This window comes from Chenopodium album, chromosome 6 (assembly GCF_948465745.1).
Source record: "Chenopodium album chromosome 6, dcCheAlbu1.1, whole genome shotgun sequence".
Classification (NCBI taxonomy): Eukaryota; Viridiplantae; Streptophyta; class Magnoliopsida; order Caryophyllales; family Amaranthaceae; genus Chenopodium; species Chenopodium album.
Genome location: NC_137839.1, coordinates 13,365,072 through 13,383,507, shown reverse-complemented (window position 1 = coordinate 13,383,507; position 18,436 = coordinate 13,365,072). Strand labels below are relative to the sequence as shown.

The 18,436-nt window shown below is 36.9% G+C and overlaps 1 protein-coding gene and 1 long non-coding RNA gene across 8 annotated transcripts; both read right to left on the bottom strand.

Annotated features, from left to right (window-relative positions):
• Nucleotides 1-5,806: 5,806 nt before the first annotated feature.
• Nucleotides 5,807-10,993, bottom strand: LOC145635882 (uncharacterized). The gene is made up of 4 exons (XR_014113928.1): nucleotides 10,651-10,993; nucleotides 7,940-8,011; nucleotides 7,696-7,845; nucleotides 5,807-7,112 (listed from the first exon to the last, which is right to left on the bottom strand). It is a non-coding gene; the product is annotated as an uncharacterized LOC145635882 (long non-coding RNA).
• Nucleotides 10,994-11,458: 465 nt separating this feature from the next.
• On the bottom strand, nucleotides 11,459-18,435 carry LOC145635881 (3'-5' exonuclease-like). 7 transcript variants are annotated; one of them, XR_014113925.1, is made up of 8 exons: nucleotides 18,241-18,435; nucleotides 17,779-17,864; nucleotides 17,202-17,366; nucleotides 16,645-16,735; nucleotides 16,182-16,242; nucleotides 14,690-14,800; nucleotides 14,488-14,608; nucleotides 14,092-14,408 (listed from the first exon to the last, which is right to left on the bottom strand). XR_014113925.1 is itself a non-coding variant. In XM_081687250.1 (6 exons), exons 3-6 carry the CDS (start codon nucleotides 16,677-16,679, stop codon nucleotides 14,549-14,551), a joined length of 267 nt encoding a protein of 88 aa, XP_081543376.1. In that variant the 5' UTR covers nucleotides 16,680-16,735; nucleotides 17,170-17,366; nucleotides 18,241-18,375; the 3' UTR covers nucleotides 14,092-14,548. The 7 variants fall into 7 exon arrangements, 4 of the variants coding, with proteins under 4 accessions (XP_081543376.1, XP_081543377.1, XP_081543378.1 ...); XM_081687250.1 differs by lacking the exon at nucleotides 17,779-17,864 and having other exon boundaries at nucleotides 14,092-14,608; nucleotides 17,170-17,366; nucleotides 18,241-18,375; XM_081687251.1 differs by lacking the exon at nucleotides 17,779-17,864 and having other exon boundaries at nucleotides 14,092-14,608; nucleotides 17,206-17,366; nucleotides 18,241-18,375.
• Between the last annotated feature and the right edge of the window lies 1 nt (nucleotide 18,436).

The following is an 18,436-nucleotide window of genomic DNA, read 5'->3' as shown; positions in this document are numbered from 1 at the left end:
AAAGAAGAAGGCTCGTGATTCTAAGAAGTTGAGAAAGAGAAAGAAGTTAAGAAAAGAAAAATTTGCAATTGAGAAGTCTTTGAAGGAGGTTTCACCAAGCAACAATGAAAGGTTGCTAAAGATTGAAGAGGATTTTGCTCTTTCCGCTACCTTGAAGAAGGTGGTGTTCTTTGACCCTCCGTGATTTGGAGGAAGGGTCGAGCTTAGGACCTTAAGCAAGCGCTTCCCGGGAGGCAACCCGGAGTTTCTAACTTTTCTTTTTTATTTTGAATTTTTCTTATTTTTCCCTCTTTTATATCCTTTTCTTTTCTTTCACTAATCTACTTGATTGGATTTGTAGGATGCATTTTCGGGATTGGATTTCACCAAGTGAGCATGAAGAATGAGAAGGTGTTTTGCGGTATTTGATATGATTATGTTCGATTTTATCGAAATTTGAGGTAAAAGGGGTAAGAATTTTAGTGAGGTAAGTTAGGGATTTTATGCTTTAAAGTTGAAGGAAGTATATGCTTGGTGGGTTCTTATGGTGAGTTCAAAAATTTCTAGCTTTGAACTCACTAAAATTGGATTTTGCTACTGCCTATGTTGGTGTTTATCACCATCATTATTCATGTACCCACCATAGAACGCACCAAAGACTTAGAAAAATAAAAAAAAATAAAAAAAAGAAGAAGAAGAGGGTGGTTGCCAGGTGCGGGCGCGCACGCACCTAGTGCGGCCGCGCACCTGGCTGGTGCGGGCGCACCAGGCCAGCCGTGGCTACCCTCCTCCTTTTTCTTTCCTTCCTTCTTTCTTTTCCCTCATTTCCCCTTACTCCCTTCTCTAAGCTTTCGACCCCCATCACCCTCATCCTCCATAACCGCACAAACCCTCCTTTTCTTCATCAATTTTCATCAAATTTTCATCAATCTTCACTTCAAATTCATCAAAATCATCTACATTTTCATCTAAATCATCAAAAACATACTCTTTCACCAAATTAAACCCTTAATCTCTCTCCTCCATGTTTGGGTAAAAATTGGGGCTTTTGAATTTGGTTGAAATTGGTGGCTCAAAGTGGTTCAATCTTGCTTCATATATGGTATAATCATCTTCTCTAGATTTAATTTATTTAATTATATCATATATATGCATGTATTTAAATTTTCATGAGCATGAATAGTAGTAGTATGGGTTTTGTTGATTTTGATGATTGATTTTGATTTTTGGATGATTATTTGAGTTGTTTGTTACTTGATTTCACCTTACATTGTGTTGTTTGTTGATTTTGTAGCAATTTTGAGCAATTTGGTTGAATATTGTGGAATTTGAAATTTGGTAGTGTTGGTAGTAAGGAGAAATTGTGGTTTTTGGTTGGTGTTCTTGAATATTGGGTTGAATGTGGAGAATTTCTTAATTGTTTGGTGTTGTGTAGTTATTTGGATTGAATTTGAGTATTGGTGGAAGTAGTATTTCTTGGATTGGTGAATTTTGTGGATTGGTGTTGGTATTCTTGTGATTGTTTTTGGTGATCAAAGCTTGCTTCAATCTTGTCAAACCTAATCAAAAAGCTTACCAAGAAACGAAAAACCAACATTTCCATCGAAGAGCCTACCCCTAGCACTTCTACCTCACAAAAACGACCACCCACTCCACTTCTAAAAAGAAAAATCCTCGACCCAACACAAAAGACCCGCTACCACAAACTAAAAGATCAACGATCCCTCAAACCCACAAGGCATTATTTCCAACATGACATGACAAAGTTGGGAATTGATGAAGATGTAAGGGAGTTGTTGTTGAATCTTCGATTAGGTTCCTTCATTACCGATGCCTACCTTACCTATATGGAGCCGACATTGGAATTTATGGCTACGGTTGAGCTTGTGCCCGTAGAAGGGCAATATAGGGTGCAATTCCAAATTTTCAATGAATTCTTCGACCACTCCTTGGAAGAATTCAATGCCGCTCTAGACTTTGATCCACATGGGGACATTTTGGATCTAGAGCCCTACATCTTGTCGGAGTATGATCAAAGTCAATGGTAGGAGGATATCCCCGGTGGTAGTGAGTTCATCACCAAAGAGGCCAAGATTAGTAGTGTGTACCAACCTTGTCTTCGGGTGGTACACCGTCTTTTGGGATATGCGGTGTTCCCCAAGCAAGAGTTGGGGAAAATGAGCAAGCTAGAGCTCAAGATTCTTTGGTTGGCCACACGTGGAGAGTGTCATGGCCGGTTGAACTTGGGATATGTCTTCGCCACATATTGTGTTGCCTTGAGGAACCGGAGCACCGGGGAGAACCATGTGGGGGTATGGTCACTAGGCTCTTGACACACCTAAACCTTGATCACTATTTGTCTTATTGCAAGGCGGTTGGGGATGCCTCCTCTCGATACCTTGACATGAGACAATTGGGGCAAGTTCAGTTTATCTCCAAACAATATGAAGAGGGGAGGTATGAGTGGCTAAGGGACAACAAGCATTGGTGCTTTCTTCCCAACCCTTCCTTGACTTCTCTCCACCGGATCGACACCGCCAATGTGTGGCATGTTCCCAAGAACTACCGACGACCCTATTTTGACTCCGATGAGGAGGAGGAAGAAGATGATGAAGAAGAAGAAGAAGAACAAAATCAACAACAACAACATCAACGTCAACAACAAAAACACCAAGTTCCACAACAACAATAACAACAACAAGGGCAACTATCTTCCTTTGCAAATTCCGATTTGGAAGCCCTTAGCAACCAAATGAGCGGATTGCAAATCCGCTTGGAGGGGATGTACGACCAAGATTTCGAGGCCATTTACAACCAAATGAGAGGTATATCCGAGATGCAACAAAGTATGTTTATACAACAACAACAATTGTATGATGCGGAAGTTAACCCCGGGAACATTGTTCCCCCGGTTAACTATCCTTACTTTCCGCCCCAACAAGGTCCTTTACCTTGGTATGAGCATCCGTATTGGCAAGGGCCTCTAGAGCCCGATTCCGAGCATCGATCCTACCCGGACGAGCAAGGTAACTATGATTACCGTGCTCCCGGTGGGTGTGACTATAGGGGTGATCCTAACTACCCCTATGTATACCCTAACCATCCACTCGAGCTTGCTTTGCCCGAGAACTTCACTCCTCTTGCCCCTTGGCTACAAGATAACTTCAAGGGGCATTATGGGTGGCCCGAGGGGTTCACCGGAGGTTGGGCTCCATATTCACCCCCAACCTTCGATGACCACATGGGCAACAATGACCCCAATGGGGCAGGGCCGAGTGGTAGTGGTGGTGGTGATCATTAGTTCCCTCGCTTTTTGTGCTTTTTGCCTCCATCCCTTATGTTTTATGTGCTTACTTTGTATTGTTGGGATGTTGAGATGTATCATTTTTTAGCTTGGGGGAACTTCTTTTATGACTCGGTTGCCAATACTTGTTGTTGTTGCATGCCTTGTTTGCTTGTATGATTTTTATTACCTCTTGCTTGATTGGTTTTCTTTTCTTGGTCTCTTGTCCTCTTGTTGCTTGGTTGCTAGCCCCGTATGCTTGAATTGTCGTTGTTGTTGTGATGCTTTGATATGATGATGTTGTTGTGCTCTCACTCCCTTGAATCCAAATCCCTAATATCCAAAACCCTTTGATCCAAATCCCATGAATCCAAATCTTGTAGTTTTGTTACTTTAGTTAGATAGTTGATTAGTTGTTTTCTTAGTTTTTCTTTCCTTTCTTTCTTTTATTCTTTGTTAGTGTAGTTCTAGTTTTGCTTAGTTGTTTATAGTCTTTGTTAGCTTAGTTTACTTTTATTTTGTAGTTTCTTTCTTTTGTTTTGAAGTTACTAACCATTTTCTTTGTTTATAGCTTCTTTTACTTTTCTTTTGCTCACATGGCTTTTTGATGATGCTTATGATCTTGGAATGCAACGAAGGTGGTTCTTTCTATTGCTTTCGTTTATTATGATAAGCATGGATAGCCCTGTGAGACCTTTCTAATTTTTCTTTTTGTTTTCTTTGGTTGCATAGATTAGGATTAGTTTAGGGGAAGTTGAACGGTTCGAGGATGATTGCTTGTTAACACGTAATGTGTTTGGGATTGATGACGATGTTGTCATTCGATCACTTGTTTGTTGATTGGGATATATGTGTTTAACTTGCTTTCTAGTTCTTTTCTACTTTTCTCCTATTCCTCTTTTTCTATGACTTTCCTTTCTTTTCTCTTATTTTTCTTTTCCTTTTATTTTCCTTTGTTCTTGTTTTGGTTTGTGGTTTGATTTTGAGGCTTATTTTTCATTTTTGTTTTCCTTATGAATTGGACTTTATCTTTTGCATGACTTTCTTCCTAGGTAGTAAAGGTATGCACGGTTTGAGACTATGTTTGGTTGACTCTAGGATAGGTGTATGCTAGGGTAGTTGGTTTGAACTAGGAGGATCATGAAGCCGGATTCTACTTGTTTGTGGCATGCTTGGTAGTTGCTCCCTATAGACGATTTGACACCACTAGTGAGTTTTTGCTACATCCATGTGAGGTTCATCGTTTTTCAAGCCTTCAACCTATTTTGTATGAGCGGCGTGGATCCTTGACTTTGCAAACCTAATCTATAAAGCTTGATGTATGATTCTTAAACCTGAGACCGAGCTATCTAGGGAGGACAAAGGCACCTTTTTCAGGGTGGTATTTTTCATTTTTAGGATAGTTTGCTTAATATTTGTTTTTGGGTTTACATTTGCCCTCTTGCAACCATTTGACCCTATTTCCTTCTTTTCAAGCTACATCTTTAGATCTTTGGCCTTTTGTTTCATTTTCTTTCTTTTCTTGTTTTTGTGAAGCAATTGATCATTCTTGAAGAAGTTGTGGTGATATAGTTGAGATATATGGTTCCATTGATGCAAGATTGTGATTTTAATTTTCTTTGTGAATAATGGCAAATGTGTATGAGTAAAAGTCGTCCTACATGATAAAGGCATGGACAAATAAGTGCAATATTGAAGAAGTCGTCTGAATTTTGAAATAGGCAAGGACAAAGCATATTATAAAAATAAAAAAATAAAAAATAAAAAAAAAAAAAAAACCAAAAAAATTGAAAAAGTGAAAATTCAAAAATATTTTGATGTATTCTTTTCTCCTTCTAAGCATTGAGGACAATGCTTCATTTAAGCTTGGGGGAGAAGCGTTTACGCTTTTTGTATATATTTCTTGTGAGTATAGCTTTGAATAAGCTTGGGAGTGTTGTTTTTGTTTGGTGATTTCTTGATCGTATTGTTAAGGATTGATCACCCTTTTGCTTCACTTTTTAGGAAAACCGCCAAATTTTAAATTTTAGCCTACCTTCACCCTTTATGCCTTACGTTACAACCTTGGGGAAAGACCTTTCGACCTAGAAAGTTGAGTCATTATTCGGGGGAGGGAATCATGGGTCATTGCCTAAGGAAAGGGGATGCATAGTCAAGATTGTCGAGTAGCCTAAATAAATCTCTTTTTCCGGTTCCTTTGAGGAATCATTGGGATGCTCACTAAGGGGAGATTTGAGATTAGTGGGGAGAACGCGGTAAGATCGTTTGGGATGAACGTGGATTGTGATGTCTAGTTCCTATGCCTAGCATACCCTATGTTTCAATCAACCTTAGATATCTTGAAAAGTGCATACCTTGACTACTTGAGAAAGATTTTCATTCATTTGCATTGTAGTCTCTTTGTAAGTCCATTTCGCAAAGGTTTTGTTTTCCTTTTCTTTTCTTTTTATGGTTTTGCCTCTTTGATGTTGGTGGAGAGTTGTGGGTAAACTCTTAAGATACCCTTACGAGACCTCACTCGTCCTCATAGGCAACTTTGGGGTTTAAAGGACTTGTTGTAGCTAAAAACAATCGTAATTCCTACGACAGTGAGTCTTAGTGTATATTCTCGTCTTGAGTTTTTCTTTTTCTTTTTGAATAAGTTTTTCATCCTTATTCTTTCTTGCTTTGTTTTGCTCGAGGACGAGCAAAACTTTAGCTTGGGGGAATTTGATGAGTGTCATTTATGGCACTCATTTGATCTCTTTTAGGATGATTTTCACTCTATTTTATAGCTTTTTTCCTTAGTTTCTCTTAGTTTTGTTCTTTATTTCGTTAGTTTGTGCTTTTCGTAGTTAGTTTCCTTATTTTGTGCATTTCTTTGTTTATTTGTTCTTTTTCCCTTTTATTTGTTTGTTTTCGTTTGTTTTCAGGTTATGATCGTGTTTTCAAGGATTCTCGAACCTTCCTCTTACATTTCTCGTCAAATTGGATGCCTTGTGTTCGCCTTTTGGACCTTCAAGTTTGAAGGAACGCAAGGAGCAAGTCAAGAGATCGGTGCACGTATGCGGTGGGGGCATCATCTTTGCCACAAACCCACCAAAATGTCCATTTCAAGACTGCCTACCTTAGTGTTCATCATCATCACCAAGACGAGCGCACGAGGTTGAGCTAGGACAAAGAAGGGGAGATGAGTGCTGCTGCCAGGTGCGGGCGCGCACGTGCAGGGTATTAAATGGGGGTATTAAATACCGCCAACAAAAATGATCAAAATCACCGATATTTAGTGTGAATGGACAACCATGCCCTTAGTACTTCACCATTTCCTTCTTGCCACCAATCACTAACACCTTAACACCACCACTTGACATCAATTATGTACAACAAGATTATATTTTATTTCTGTAAAAACATTTGGCATCAATTATACAAAATGATACTTGTAATTTCTATAATATGTAGTAATAATTTTGCTTGTTTTTTCAAATGAACCTTTTCGTTTTATCTTTTGGAACAACAATATTTTAAACCATCCAAATTTTACAAAATCTCCTAAGTCTACACATATAGTACAACACAACTCAAGAATGGATTTCCTTCAGAAATATTTTTGATTTTGAGATAACTTCTAAAATCTCTTGTAATATTACGCATGTCATTGGTATATGGCTCATAAGTTATATGACAAATGAACACTTGTAAGCCCACAGTACAATGCTTTGCAAGATAACCTCCTCATTAGCTTTTGCTAAAATTAGCATCTATCGGTATCATTAGTACTGGCTCTAATAGATTTAGTCGAATCAGCAAGAGTTCTCGTTGTTGAACGTGCCCCAGGTGCTCCTGGTTGACTGTACAAAGATTGCCTCATCTACATTAGCAAAAATTTAGTTGATTTTATCCTCCTTTCATATCGTAAACAACTAATTTACCACTAAAATGGAAAATATGGGAAAAATACAGTCTCTCGTCATAAAAAAATTGCTTCCACAATATGAAAAAAAAAAAAGAATAGAAAGATGACCTTGGAAGAGGTACTTGCTGATCTCACAACGGTTATTCTCAATGATAATATGTACCACAATGCCCCAAATTTTTTAATTAATTCAATAAAAAGGAAAAAAAATTAACAAATCAGAAAATCAAAACAAAACAAAAACAGCGAATGTGAAATAGAAAAAGGGGAATACCATAGTGATGGGAATGAGAAGAAGGGTGATTTGGGAATCCATGTAAAGGTTGAAACTTTGCAAGAATTTTCAAGAGAATGTTGCAATAATAACTTCAAATAATAAGCTTAAATCGCAGACAACTAATACCCTAAACTGACGACAACCATTTTGTGAAATTGACTCTAAACTGTGAAAAAAAAAAAGAGTGATCAAAAGAATCTTCAATGGAGAATTCAATATGCACAGGAATAGGAAGAGACGAACATACAAGAAAGATCTTACCTCAGAAGTTGCTACAACTGATGGGAAAGCTCAGGAGCCGCATCAATGGAGAATTTAAGCCTTCAATGGAGCAGAGAGAAATTACCCCCACAAACCCAATACCTATCTGATAATTTTGAGTACGTTATGGTTTACAGGATAACCTATTACCTGTATGAATTTTTTAAGAGAGGAAATTAAATATATTAATGATAAACCTTAGCTTTTGAAATACGAAATTCGATAATTAAAAAAAAAAAATTACCTCGCAAGCTGCTTCAATGGAGGGAAAAGCTCAAAAGTTCCTTCATGAAGTGAAGTGAGAGAATTTCCACCGCTAGAATATCAATAGAAGATATGGAAAGGAGAAAATTAAGGGAGTAAGAGGAGAGAGGACGCTAGAAATTGAGAGGATGGGGGCAATTTCTGGTATAAAGCTTTACAATTTAGAGGAATTCAGGAAAAAAAAAGGGAAGAAGAGAAGCCAGGAGTGACTTGGACCAAAGGCAAAGAAGGAATTTCGGGCATTAAATAAGTTCATTCAGCTCAGTTCAGTCAATTAGAACAAGACCCTAATTTACATTCACTTATATGAGTTATGTCTCTTATTTTCAAATTGTAAATTGACTATCTATCATTTTCGTTTAGTTAGCAACCTTATATTAGCACCTGGTGCATGACTAAAAATAACAACAAATGTAAAAAAATACGAAGTAAAAAATAGTTCTAAACTACTTCACGACTCACAAAATTTATAAAGAACCAAACTCTACAACCTGTAGCATCCAAGCCTCATGAGTAAAAAACGTTAATTATTGTTCTTGGCAAATCTGAAATTCATATCTTTGGAATTAAAATTTAATTAAAAAAATCCATAAATCCAAAACCGTATCCAACTCCAATTGCCACATACAACCAACCTTGGGGGAAATTTCTTTATAAGCTCCATGCTTGTAACATAAGTATATAAGAATAGTATAGCACATCTAATTTCACCCACTTCAATTAGCAAAACCCAACTCCTTCCCAACCCTTCTTTTTATTTTCTCAGTTTGTTTATTGCCCCTTCTCTATCAACCCTTTTCCTTTCCCAGCATTACCTCTCCTCTCATAGTATGCTCTCTCTCCCTCTCTTTCAGTTAATTGATTACTCACCCTTACAAATTTGCTCACTAAATAGTTTGTTCATCCCTACAGAATTTACAAACCCCTAAAAATCATATACAATTCTCACCCCTAAATAATTTGCTTACCCTCACCCTTAAAGAATTTGCTTACCTCTAAATAATTACCTTACCCTCACCCCTAAATAATTTGCTTACCCTCACCCCCATACTCATATACAATTACCTTACCCCTAGATAAATTTCTCACCTTTAAATAGTTTTTTACCCCTGAAGGTAAGCTATTTCATTAGTCATATTCCAAATGCCAATAAGCCAATAATACAAGTGCTATTTAAATGTCATACATCCCCCTCTTCTATTTGACCACCTCTAAACCTTTTTTAGGAAGCTATCCTCTGTAATTGATTCTTTTATCTTTCATCACTCCCCTTTTTTAGGAAGCTATCCTCTGTGAGCTCTATGAGCAACCAATGAACAAGAAACATAAGATTACAGCTAAAACAAACAAATCAGCAAATGAACTAAGCTAATAATTGATGGCTTATATGTTATCACTAATCGAGTACTATTAATTTAGTTTAATTCACAAATTAATAGTAGTCATCTTGCTCATTCTTACTTGAAGATAAAAATGGCCAAAGTAAGAATTTCGAAAGGATGCAGAGGCCTAACCCATGCTCTAATAAAATTGTGGTTCGAAGACATGATAGTGAAATTGAACCTTTACTAAAATATCTCTTATAACTAAAACAAATATATGTACACATGTATTATCAACTTAACCTCTCAGTGTTGTAAAATTACTTAGAAAAAAATTGAAGCTCAAAATTACAACACAATTTTTTGATTTCATCTGTACATCTTTGCACAATTTAGGTTTTTTTATAGCTAATCCATACTTTCACGTACGCTTTTCCCTGCTAATTGTCCATTCTCAGAGTTAGGTTGGCAAACAATTAGCTTTTGATAAGTTCATCCTGAAAAGTATAGACAGAAAATTTATTTTTTTTTTTGAAAAAATATAGACAAAATTTAAATTAAACATGATTGTTTTCTAAGCAAAGTATAAGAATATACATGACTAATGAAAAAAGAACGACAGAAAGTTTGGGACATGAAAAATGAAATGAATAATTGGATTAGTGCCCGGAGCAATCTGAGCTACCTTGCTATAGGAATCATGATAATGCAACTAAATATGGTAATTGTGTTAGGATCTAATTAGTTCAGTCTTTGTTGGAGTTGGGTTGAGGGACTAATCTCTGAAATTTCCCAGTGGAAAAAACGAAGAAAAAACTTGGTATAATTCAGTAGCCATAACAGGGATTTAAAAAATGTGGCAATATAGAAAATCTGATTCATACTGTAGTTGATACATATCATACAACTACCTGCCCAACGCTAAATTAAATTCTATATTTCATTTACTCTTGAGAAAAATCTATTGAGAGGGATAAATACCTCATTAATAAAAAAATAAAATACAAAAAAAATGATTTGCTTTAAAATAAAAGCCAAAATTGGGGGCTAACTAACACCGTCCATAGAATTCGTGTTCAAGGTCAAACATCCTCCCTAGTGGAGCTAAGTACAAAGATTCGGGATCCAGTACCCTCATCCCTAGAAAAATTAGCAAGCATGCTCATCCTTAGAAAAATCAAGGCAAAAATAACTTCCATTAACTTCATTCTAGGTAGATTGACCGTCACCAGCAAATCAGACTGCCATTAGCCCTGATGAAAGCAAGGCTGACCAATACTTGCAAAATTAACTACTATAATAAAGGCCTAAGCAACCAGTCTTAAGACACCATATAAATCACTTATATCTTAAGTGAAAGAAAACTTACAAAAGAGATATCTGGTTTCCTACTTTGCTTGTGGCATCACTCCCAAGAAGGGACTTAATGCTTGAGCGGGGTGCAGGTGTGCCCCCACACTGCCGCTAGCGCCTAACCCCCTTCCCCATAAACCACCCTCAATCTTGGTTAGGGGGTGATGGTTCAAGGGGAAGGGGGTTGCACCGAGCGAGGCAGGGTGAAGGGGCGGTATCCACACGCTAACGAGGGTGGGGTCAGGTTGGGAACGGGGAAGGTGACTGAGCTGATGTTTATTTTTTAATAATTTTCCTACAGTTTTTTTTTAAAGTAATTATCTAAATAAGAAACAATCAGAGTTAATCACATGACGCAATTAATTTAATAAAGGCATTTGGTGATATTTTAGTAAAAGGAAAAATGGAAAAGAAAAGTTCAACCTTTCACTTTTTCCTCCTAAAAATCCAACCTTCATTTTATTCCTCAAAAATCCAACCTTTATACCCCACCTTCTCCAACAGATCCATTTAACCTTTAACCTGTTCAACAGGTTAAAAAGTTTTTTTTTTTTTAAATTCTTTCACTCCTCTTTCTCTCTCCTCTCCTAAAAACTGAAACAACAGAACCAGCACGCACCTCCGCCGCCGCCACCACCTCTGCCACCATTTACCCCACCCTACCCAAACCTAGAACCGAAAACCCTTCTCCCACTCCTACCTTTGCACTTTTTGCGATTGGTGGCGATGTGAGGCAATAATGGTTGTGGAGGTTGCCTTTGGGTTGGTAAATTGTTGCGTGAGGTTGGGGCTTGTTGAGGTTCGAATGGTGGCAACGCACAATCAATTTCAAAAAACACAATCAACAAACAACATCAAACAATTTATCAAAATGCAACGGACTACGCGAGTATTCAGGCAAAAGTCAAGAGAAAATAGGAAGAAGACGGTGGATTGAGATTGAGTTAGCCGTTGGCTTTGGAGAGTATAAACTATGCTATGGCTACTAAACTATTACAACTTTTCTGAATGAATTCTCTTTTCCCCAATCTCTTGCTATTTAACTCACTTACAACACAACACATGTGACTATCCTTAATTACTAATAACTACTACTCTTGTCTTCTTTCCCAAATGGCCAATAGAGCCCCTGAAAAGTAATTCTGCTCTGATTAGTTGTCCCCTGCTGCTGTTCCTTCTTGGTGTTTGTCTTGTGGGCTTGGTGGTGTGCTTGTACCCATCTGTTGCTTCTTGCGCCTGTGATATGTATGCACAATGGGTGGCCTTGGACTGGATTGATTCATTACACAAATTACCAAACAATTTATCAAATTACCAAACAATTAATCAAATTCTAATAAAAAATTGATTGAAAAAAAGAAGTACGAGATTAGAAATTACCTAGAAAGCAGATTTAGAGAGAAAAGCAAAGGCGAAACAATGATTGGGATTGTTTGATAGAATCAAGTCGGGTAAATTGGTGGGCTGAATGTGTGGTTGTGCGGTTGTGTTGCTGGTGTCGTGTGGTGACAAGAAAGGTGGATGTGGATTGGTGATTGGTGGAACGGTGCAGCGTGAGGTTGGAGTTGGAGGGTGGTGCGGTTGTGATTGTGGTTGTTGCGGGGCTGCTGAAACGGAGATTGGAAATGGAGTGTAGGGGCGGCTGACCGGCGGGAGGAGTGGTGTGGGTTTTCCGATGGAGAGGAGAATGGGGTTGCTGAGTTCCGGTGGCAGGTGGCTGGTGGGCGGTGGGGATGGGGTGGTCGGGAAAGGAGGGTGAGGGTAGGCTGGGTTTCTGAATTTTTTTTGTTTTTTTTAATTATTTTTGCTTTTTAATAATTTAAAAAATAATTTGACCTATTAATAACTGACACATGGCATATAACTTATAAAAACCGGTCATCAACGAGTAATGGATCTGTTAGAGAAGGTGGGGTATAAAGGTTGGATTTTTGAGGAATAAAGCGAAGGTTGGATTTTTAGGAGGAAAAAATGCAAAAGTTGGATTTTTCTTTTCCATTATTTCTTAGTAAAATTATGTGACGAAATTTTTTAAAAGTAGAGATTCGTCTACAAACCACAACTGTTACCTCAAGAGGGTGTTTGTTTGGAGGGATAAAGTGAGGAGGATAGGATAAAAAAAGAAGGGATTTAATATATCCTTTGTTTGTTTTGAGGGATGGGGATTATGAAGGGGGTTAGGAGGGGGATAAAAAAGGGAGTTATCCCTCCAAATTAATAACTAAGGGGGGTGGTATAAGGGATGGGGACTAAATTTAATGGGTAAATGACAATTCTACCCTTAATGAAAGATAAAGAAGAAGAGAGTGAAAAAAGAATAATAAGGGTAATTTTGTATTTTTATTAGTTATTCCAATATAATCTCAACTCATACCAAACAATGGAATACACTATTTTTATCCCTATCCCATCTATTAATTCCACCTTCTTATCCCACCTTCTTATCCCACTTAATCTCATCCCTCCTACCAAACGCCCCGACCCATTGATCCAAATTGCCATCTCTATCCGGCATAAACACCGTTAGAAACGACTGCTCATCATCGACGCTCACCGCAGCAACGACACCTCAATCTTCATCGGAAGATGGAGAAAATGAACGACCTCACCAACGTTCTTCCGCCAATAATCCCAAATCTCCACAGACTTCCTCATATTAGAAGAAATTCTCCCAAGACTCCCGGTAAAATCCCTAATTCGCTTCAAATCTGTTTCAAAATCCTGGTTTTCTTCAATCTCTTCCCCTAAATTCGCAAAATCCCACCTCAAATTCTCCTCTTCTCATTCAAAATTCCTCATACTTACAGAAAACAATCGTGAATGGAAGAAAGAATTCTTCTTATTAGATTATAATGAAGATAATTGCAATGTCAATGAATTTGTTCAATTGGTATTTGATAATGGGTGTGATGAAGATGACCCGATTAGATTTATGGAATTAGTGGGTTCTTGTCATGGTTTGGTGTGTTTTTATGTGAGGAAAGACCCTAAATTCTTTTTCGTTTGGAATCCTGCTACTCGTAGTTCTCGTAAAATCATGATTCCTGTAGGTCACGATAAGGCTATGCATTAAGGGTGTTGAGTTATATTATGATCCATTACATGATTACATGATTTTCGGCTTGTTTTCGTCTCCTGGAGATTTCTATGTTCATTTTCATGTGTTATCTTTGAGTTCTAGGACTTGGAGAAGAATCAGTAATTTAGATAAGCATTTCCAATTGATTGTGCTTGGGAACACACTTTTAGTCCATGATAATATATACTTTTGCACTTTTATAAACAATCATATTGTTGGGTTTGATTTGGTTAATGAGGAAATAAAGGAATTGCCATCGATGAATTGGCTAAGTAGGTATTACAGGGTGCGTTTGTTGCGCTTGAGAGGTTACTTGTCGTTGCTTTGTTACACATACATTGAATTAAAACAAAGTGAGTTATTGATGCAAACATGGGATGTGTTTTACAATCCCTTCAGAGGGAGCGATCACTCCCCGGTGATATGATATTAATTGCTCGTTTGTTACAGATATTTCATGACTAACTGATACATTCGTAACAAGATTCAGACTGTAGGTCAAATGATACTGATAATGCTGATAAATATGGGAATTGTGTGGGAGCTCAAACCTCCCAACCTCGAAGTTAAAATTTCGATTTTTCATCTCTCCTGGCTTCAAAATAGGGTTAGTGGTTTCAAAAATTAAAAGTTGGCTTGCGGTTTGCCTATGAGATGGGTGGGTTCACCGTTGGTTCTTGCAGGGGCCAGTCCTTCTGGGACAAATAAATTACTGCACTTGTGTAAAATACTACTGATATATATAGAGAGTGAGAGAGTAAATTCAGCTAAGACCTGGGTGAGCATCTTGATTCAGGTTTGAACAGACAACCTGCTCACTTCCAACAGTCCTCAGTCATAAGTTATAATTCCAGAATTTAGTTCTCTTTCTGGTTCTCTGGTAAATCTGACGGACCTAATGCAAAGGGAAACACAGAATATTAAGACGATTAATTTGCAAGTGCCAATACAAGAGAAACAAATTGACTTTACTTACCTCATGGAGGTACCAAGAAGCAAATGCATCAGTTGCTGCATACCATAACTGGGCCTTTGAAAGAGGATCCGCTTCCCAATTTCCTAGTCTTATCTTTTTAGGCTTCAAGAGCTGCATACAAATATCCAATACAATCTCTAGTTAGCAAATCTTCACTTTTATAAAGCACATAAAACAGCCAAAAGATTAAATGGGGACAATTAGAGCCACAGTCGTAACACACGAAAATAATTGATGGTCAGAATGAAGAGTAATTATCTGAGGTGACAAATATCACGGTGGTATACAAACACAGAACTCAATCCATGTGTAAATCAATTTTCTAGAAACTTAGAACATGTCTTAGCACAGATGTGAAAAGGCAAATGAGGTAGCTTTTAAACATCATATTAGACATCAAGAAATCACACAGAAACCTTGACTCACAACTGGCAGATTTAGGCTTCATACTGAAACTTAAATTTAAAATAGACTGGGATATAGCCTTACAAGAAATTAGGATTGGCAACCCCCTAGTTAATTTTTCTATACACTTTCATAATACAGATTAATGGTTGAAAACCAATGTAAGCATCGTGTTTGCAACTATTTTGTATCACTTAACTTTGTATTTTAGTGATCCTTTAATAGGTTACTCATGACACAGAGTAATCTTAACTGGATCTCATTTCTAGCGCTAATTAAGGAAGAGACAAGGCACATACTATGGCTAACAGCAAAATCTGTTACGACTGGAAGTTCCACAACAATACTTTTTCAGAAGTGATACTCGCAAATAACGATAATTGTTGTAGTTGTGCAGTGAAAAACTGAGGTTCTGACTCAAGAAATACAGTACAATTCAAATTATTATATCTGCAATAAAGGAAAAATTGTATGAATATGAAGAAAAGTAGCTAAGTTCCCACAGCTGACAGGGAATGGGCAAATAACCTAAATTTGGGTATGATCTAATAAGTCTAATAAAATTCTCCATGAGAAAATGCAAGTTGCTGGCTTGCTGCATTCATGTCTCAAAATAATGAAAATCATCTATCTTAGAATCATACAAATAATTAAAAAATTTAAACACAAAATGAAAATTAAGAACTGATGAGGAAAGTTTCTGGTGAACATTTATCAACAAGAAGAAATTGGAGCATATAAAATAGGCAATTAAAGAATCAACTTAAGTTCAAGACACCATCAACATTGAAGAGAGCTACAAGGGAGGCATAACCAATAATTAGTAAAGCAAGAGGTACCAATTATGTACTTGTTAGCAAGTAAATGTTTCGACCAGTGAGGACAGACTCCACTGCTTAGGCACACCACCAAGCTTAAGGATAAATGATGAATGATGCACAGAAGTTTTTTAGCCTCAAAAATATTCTTTTTCCCTCCAAACAAGAAAATAATATCATTTGCATATACATAACCCAGCAATGTGGCAGTCCTGGCAGAATAATCTTAAGACTGAGAAACAGTTACTTTATACAATATAAAAACTAACCTTCTCGGTAGTGAGACATCCCGTCCTTGCAAAATCAAAAACTTCAAACTCTTCAAATATTCTGCAGATGAAGCCACAAATAGCAACATTTAGAGGAGCATTGACACAATAACTTTAGAAAGCCATGTACTACTTTCAATTACTACACAATGCAAACATTGAAGCAAGAATTCCATCTTCAGACAGTCTTTTATCACCCGAAAAAAGGGAAAGAAAATCAGCTTGTCCCCTCAACATTGCCCTAATAGATACATGAAATGCGAAGGTAGTAAACAATGACAGAGACAACTTAAGAACAATTTCTCATGCATACTTTTTGACCTCTTCCTCTGACATGTCTGTAAAGAAAAGACCGGTCTCTCCACGCAAAAAATGCAAAAACAGGAAGCAAACAAAGAAGAAATGAAACAAGATCAAAAGCTGACCAAGAAATGTAATTGACATATAATAAGCAGATCATTACCTTTGAAATTTTATGAAGACCAGATTTAATCTCATCAGAAGCAGAACGACCTAAAGCAATCTGCATGACTTTGTTCGATCCAAGAAAGAATCTGAAATTGCGAATGGCAGAAATTGATCACTAAGTCATAACCAACACATAGAACAACCAGCAAGATGCATGACTATTAGAAGTAATATTGCTTCATATGATTCTCGATGAAATAAAATTTAGAAACCTAGCTACACGTTGTAATACAAACAATCCCACAAGGCCACAACCATGTCAATTAGTCCCTACTAAAAAACTACAATGCTCATTCAACTGTGATCATTACACAGCGTAACCATTGAAAAGACTACTCAGCCAATAAGTAAAGTACATTACATGTAACAAAAATTCAATCTTTCGCCCCTAAATACCATTGAAAAGACCAGTCAACCATTAAGTAAAGTACATAAAATGTATCAAAATTCAATCTTTCACCCCTATATACATCAAACATCGAAATAAAATAACATCAAATTGCATAACAAGTACTCATACGAAAAAAAAAGGCGGTTGCCAATAACAATCACCTGCCAGAGGACTTGATAGAATCTCTGAACTGTTTGAATTTAACATTCCTCATGTTCTCGAAAGCAAAGACGTAAACAGAGAGGAACTTCTCTGCTGCTTCCCTTATAGAGTTAGAAATCACCTCCTTAAGCTCTCTTCCCTTCTTTTTTGTCTTTACAAGGTCACTGCATTTTCAATTTATTTTCATAATCAAATTCACCAAAAACCCATCATTTTCTCTGTAATCACTCTCTGAACCACTTCAAAATTAAAGATAATAAATTTAACATACCCAAAATCAAATATTGAGCAATTATACGATTCACTGATTAAAAACACCAAAAATCCCATAAAAATTTGAAAACAAAATATAGAAAAAAAAGATGAAATAACTACAGCTGGTAGAACTAACAATTGCATAAATTATATCAGATGAAAGAGTGAGCTATAATTATTCTGTATCTTCAATTCTTCACAGCATAGCAGTACATATAAATTCTTTATATATTGAAAATTATATTAAAAGTTAACAGAAGAACATAATAAAGAGGAAAAAATACGAATGTAAAGCTAAGGAGAAAAGGAGGAAGAGAATACCTGCGCGATTTCTTTTGGATTTCGGCATGTTTGGAGAAGAAGAGAGAGAAAGAGGACTGCGGGAAGGAGCAAGAAGAAAGAGGGGGCTTAAGGAAGAAAGGGGTTAGGGTTTTATAAATTCAATTTCATTTTACTCCAAGCAAATCTCCAAAATAACACAACTTTTTTAAAAACGACAACAAAATTCAGATCAATTAACAAGAAGATGTCAACTTTGAACTAAATTCAGCAACATAAAATCCAATGCTAACCCAAATATCTAAAACACACTACAATCACCAAAATTTCACCAAATCTGATGCCACAACAACATAAAAACCCACAAAAAATCAACCCAAAACACACAAAAATTATCAACAAACCAGATCAATAAACACATCAAAAAAACAACCCATCAACCAAAAAACTCCAAAAAAAAATATTCAGAAAAATTGAAAAAAAAATTAAAATTCAACAACTTACTGGTAAGTTCATCAAGCCAGCGTTGGACTGTTGGAAATGGGTATGCTTCAATGGAAGAAAGAGAGGATGGAGTTCGACTGTTGGAGTACGCAAGGACGGAGAGAGGAGATGAATGAGTGGAAGAGAGGAATTACGGGAAAAGAGGATTTCTATGGATGATAATTGCAACCAAATGCTTATTACAAAGAAGGACATA

Coding starts and splice junctions, on each gene's coding strand:
- LOC145635881 (XM_081687249.1), bottom strand. CDS start 16,418: ATGTTGAGGGGACAAGCTGATTTTCTTTCCCTTTTTTCGGGTGATAAA. Junction 16,243..16,338: donor GATGGAATTCTTGCTTCAAT/GTTTGCATTGTG, acceptor CTTCATCTGCAG/AATATTTGAAGAGTTTGAAG. Junction 14,609..14,689: donor CTTCTTGGTACCTCCATGAG/GTAAGTAAAGTC, acceptor CCTTTGCATTAG/GTCCGTCAGATTTACCAGAG.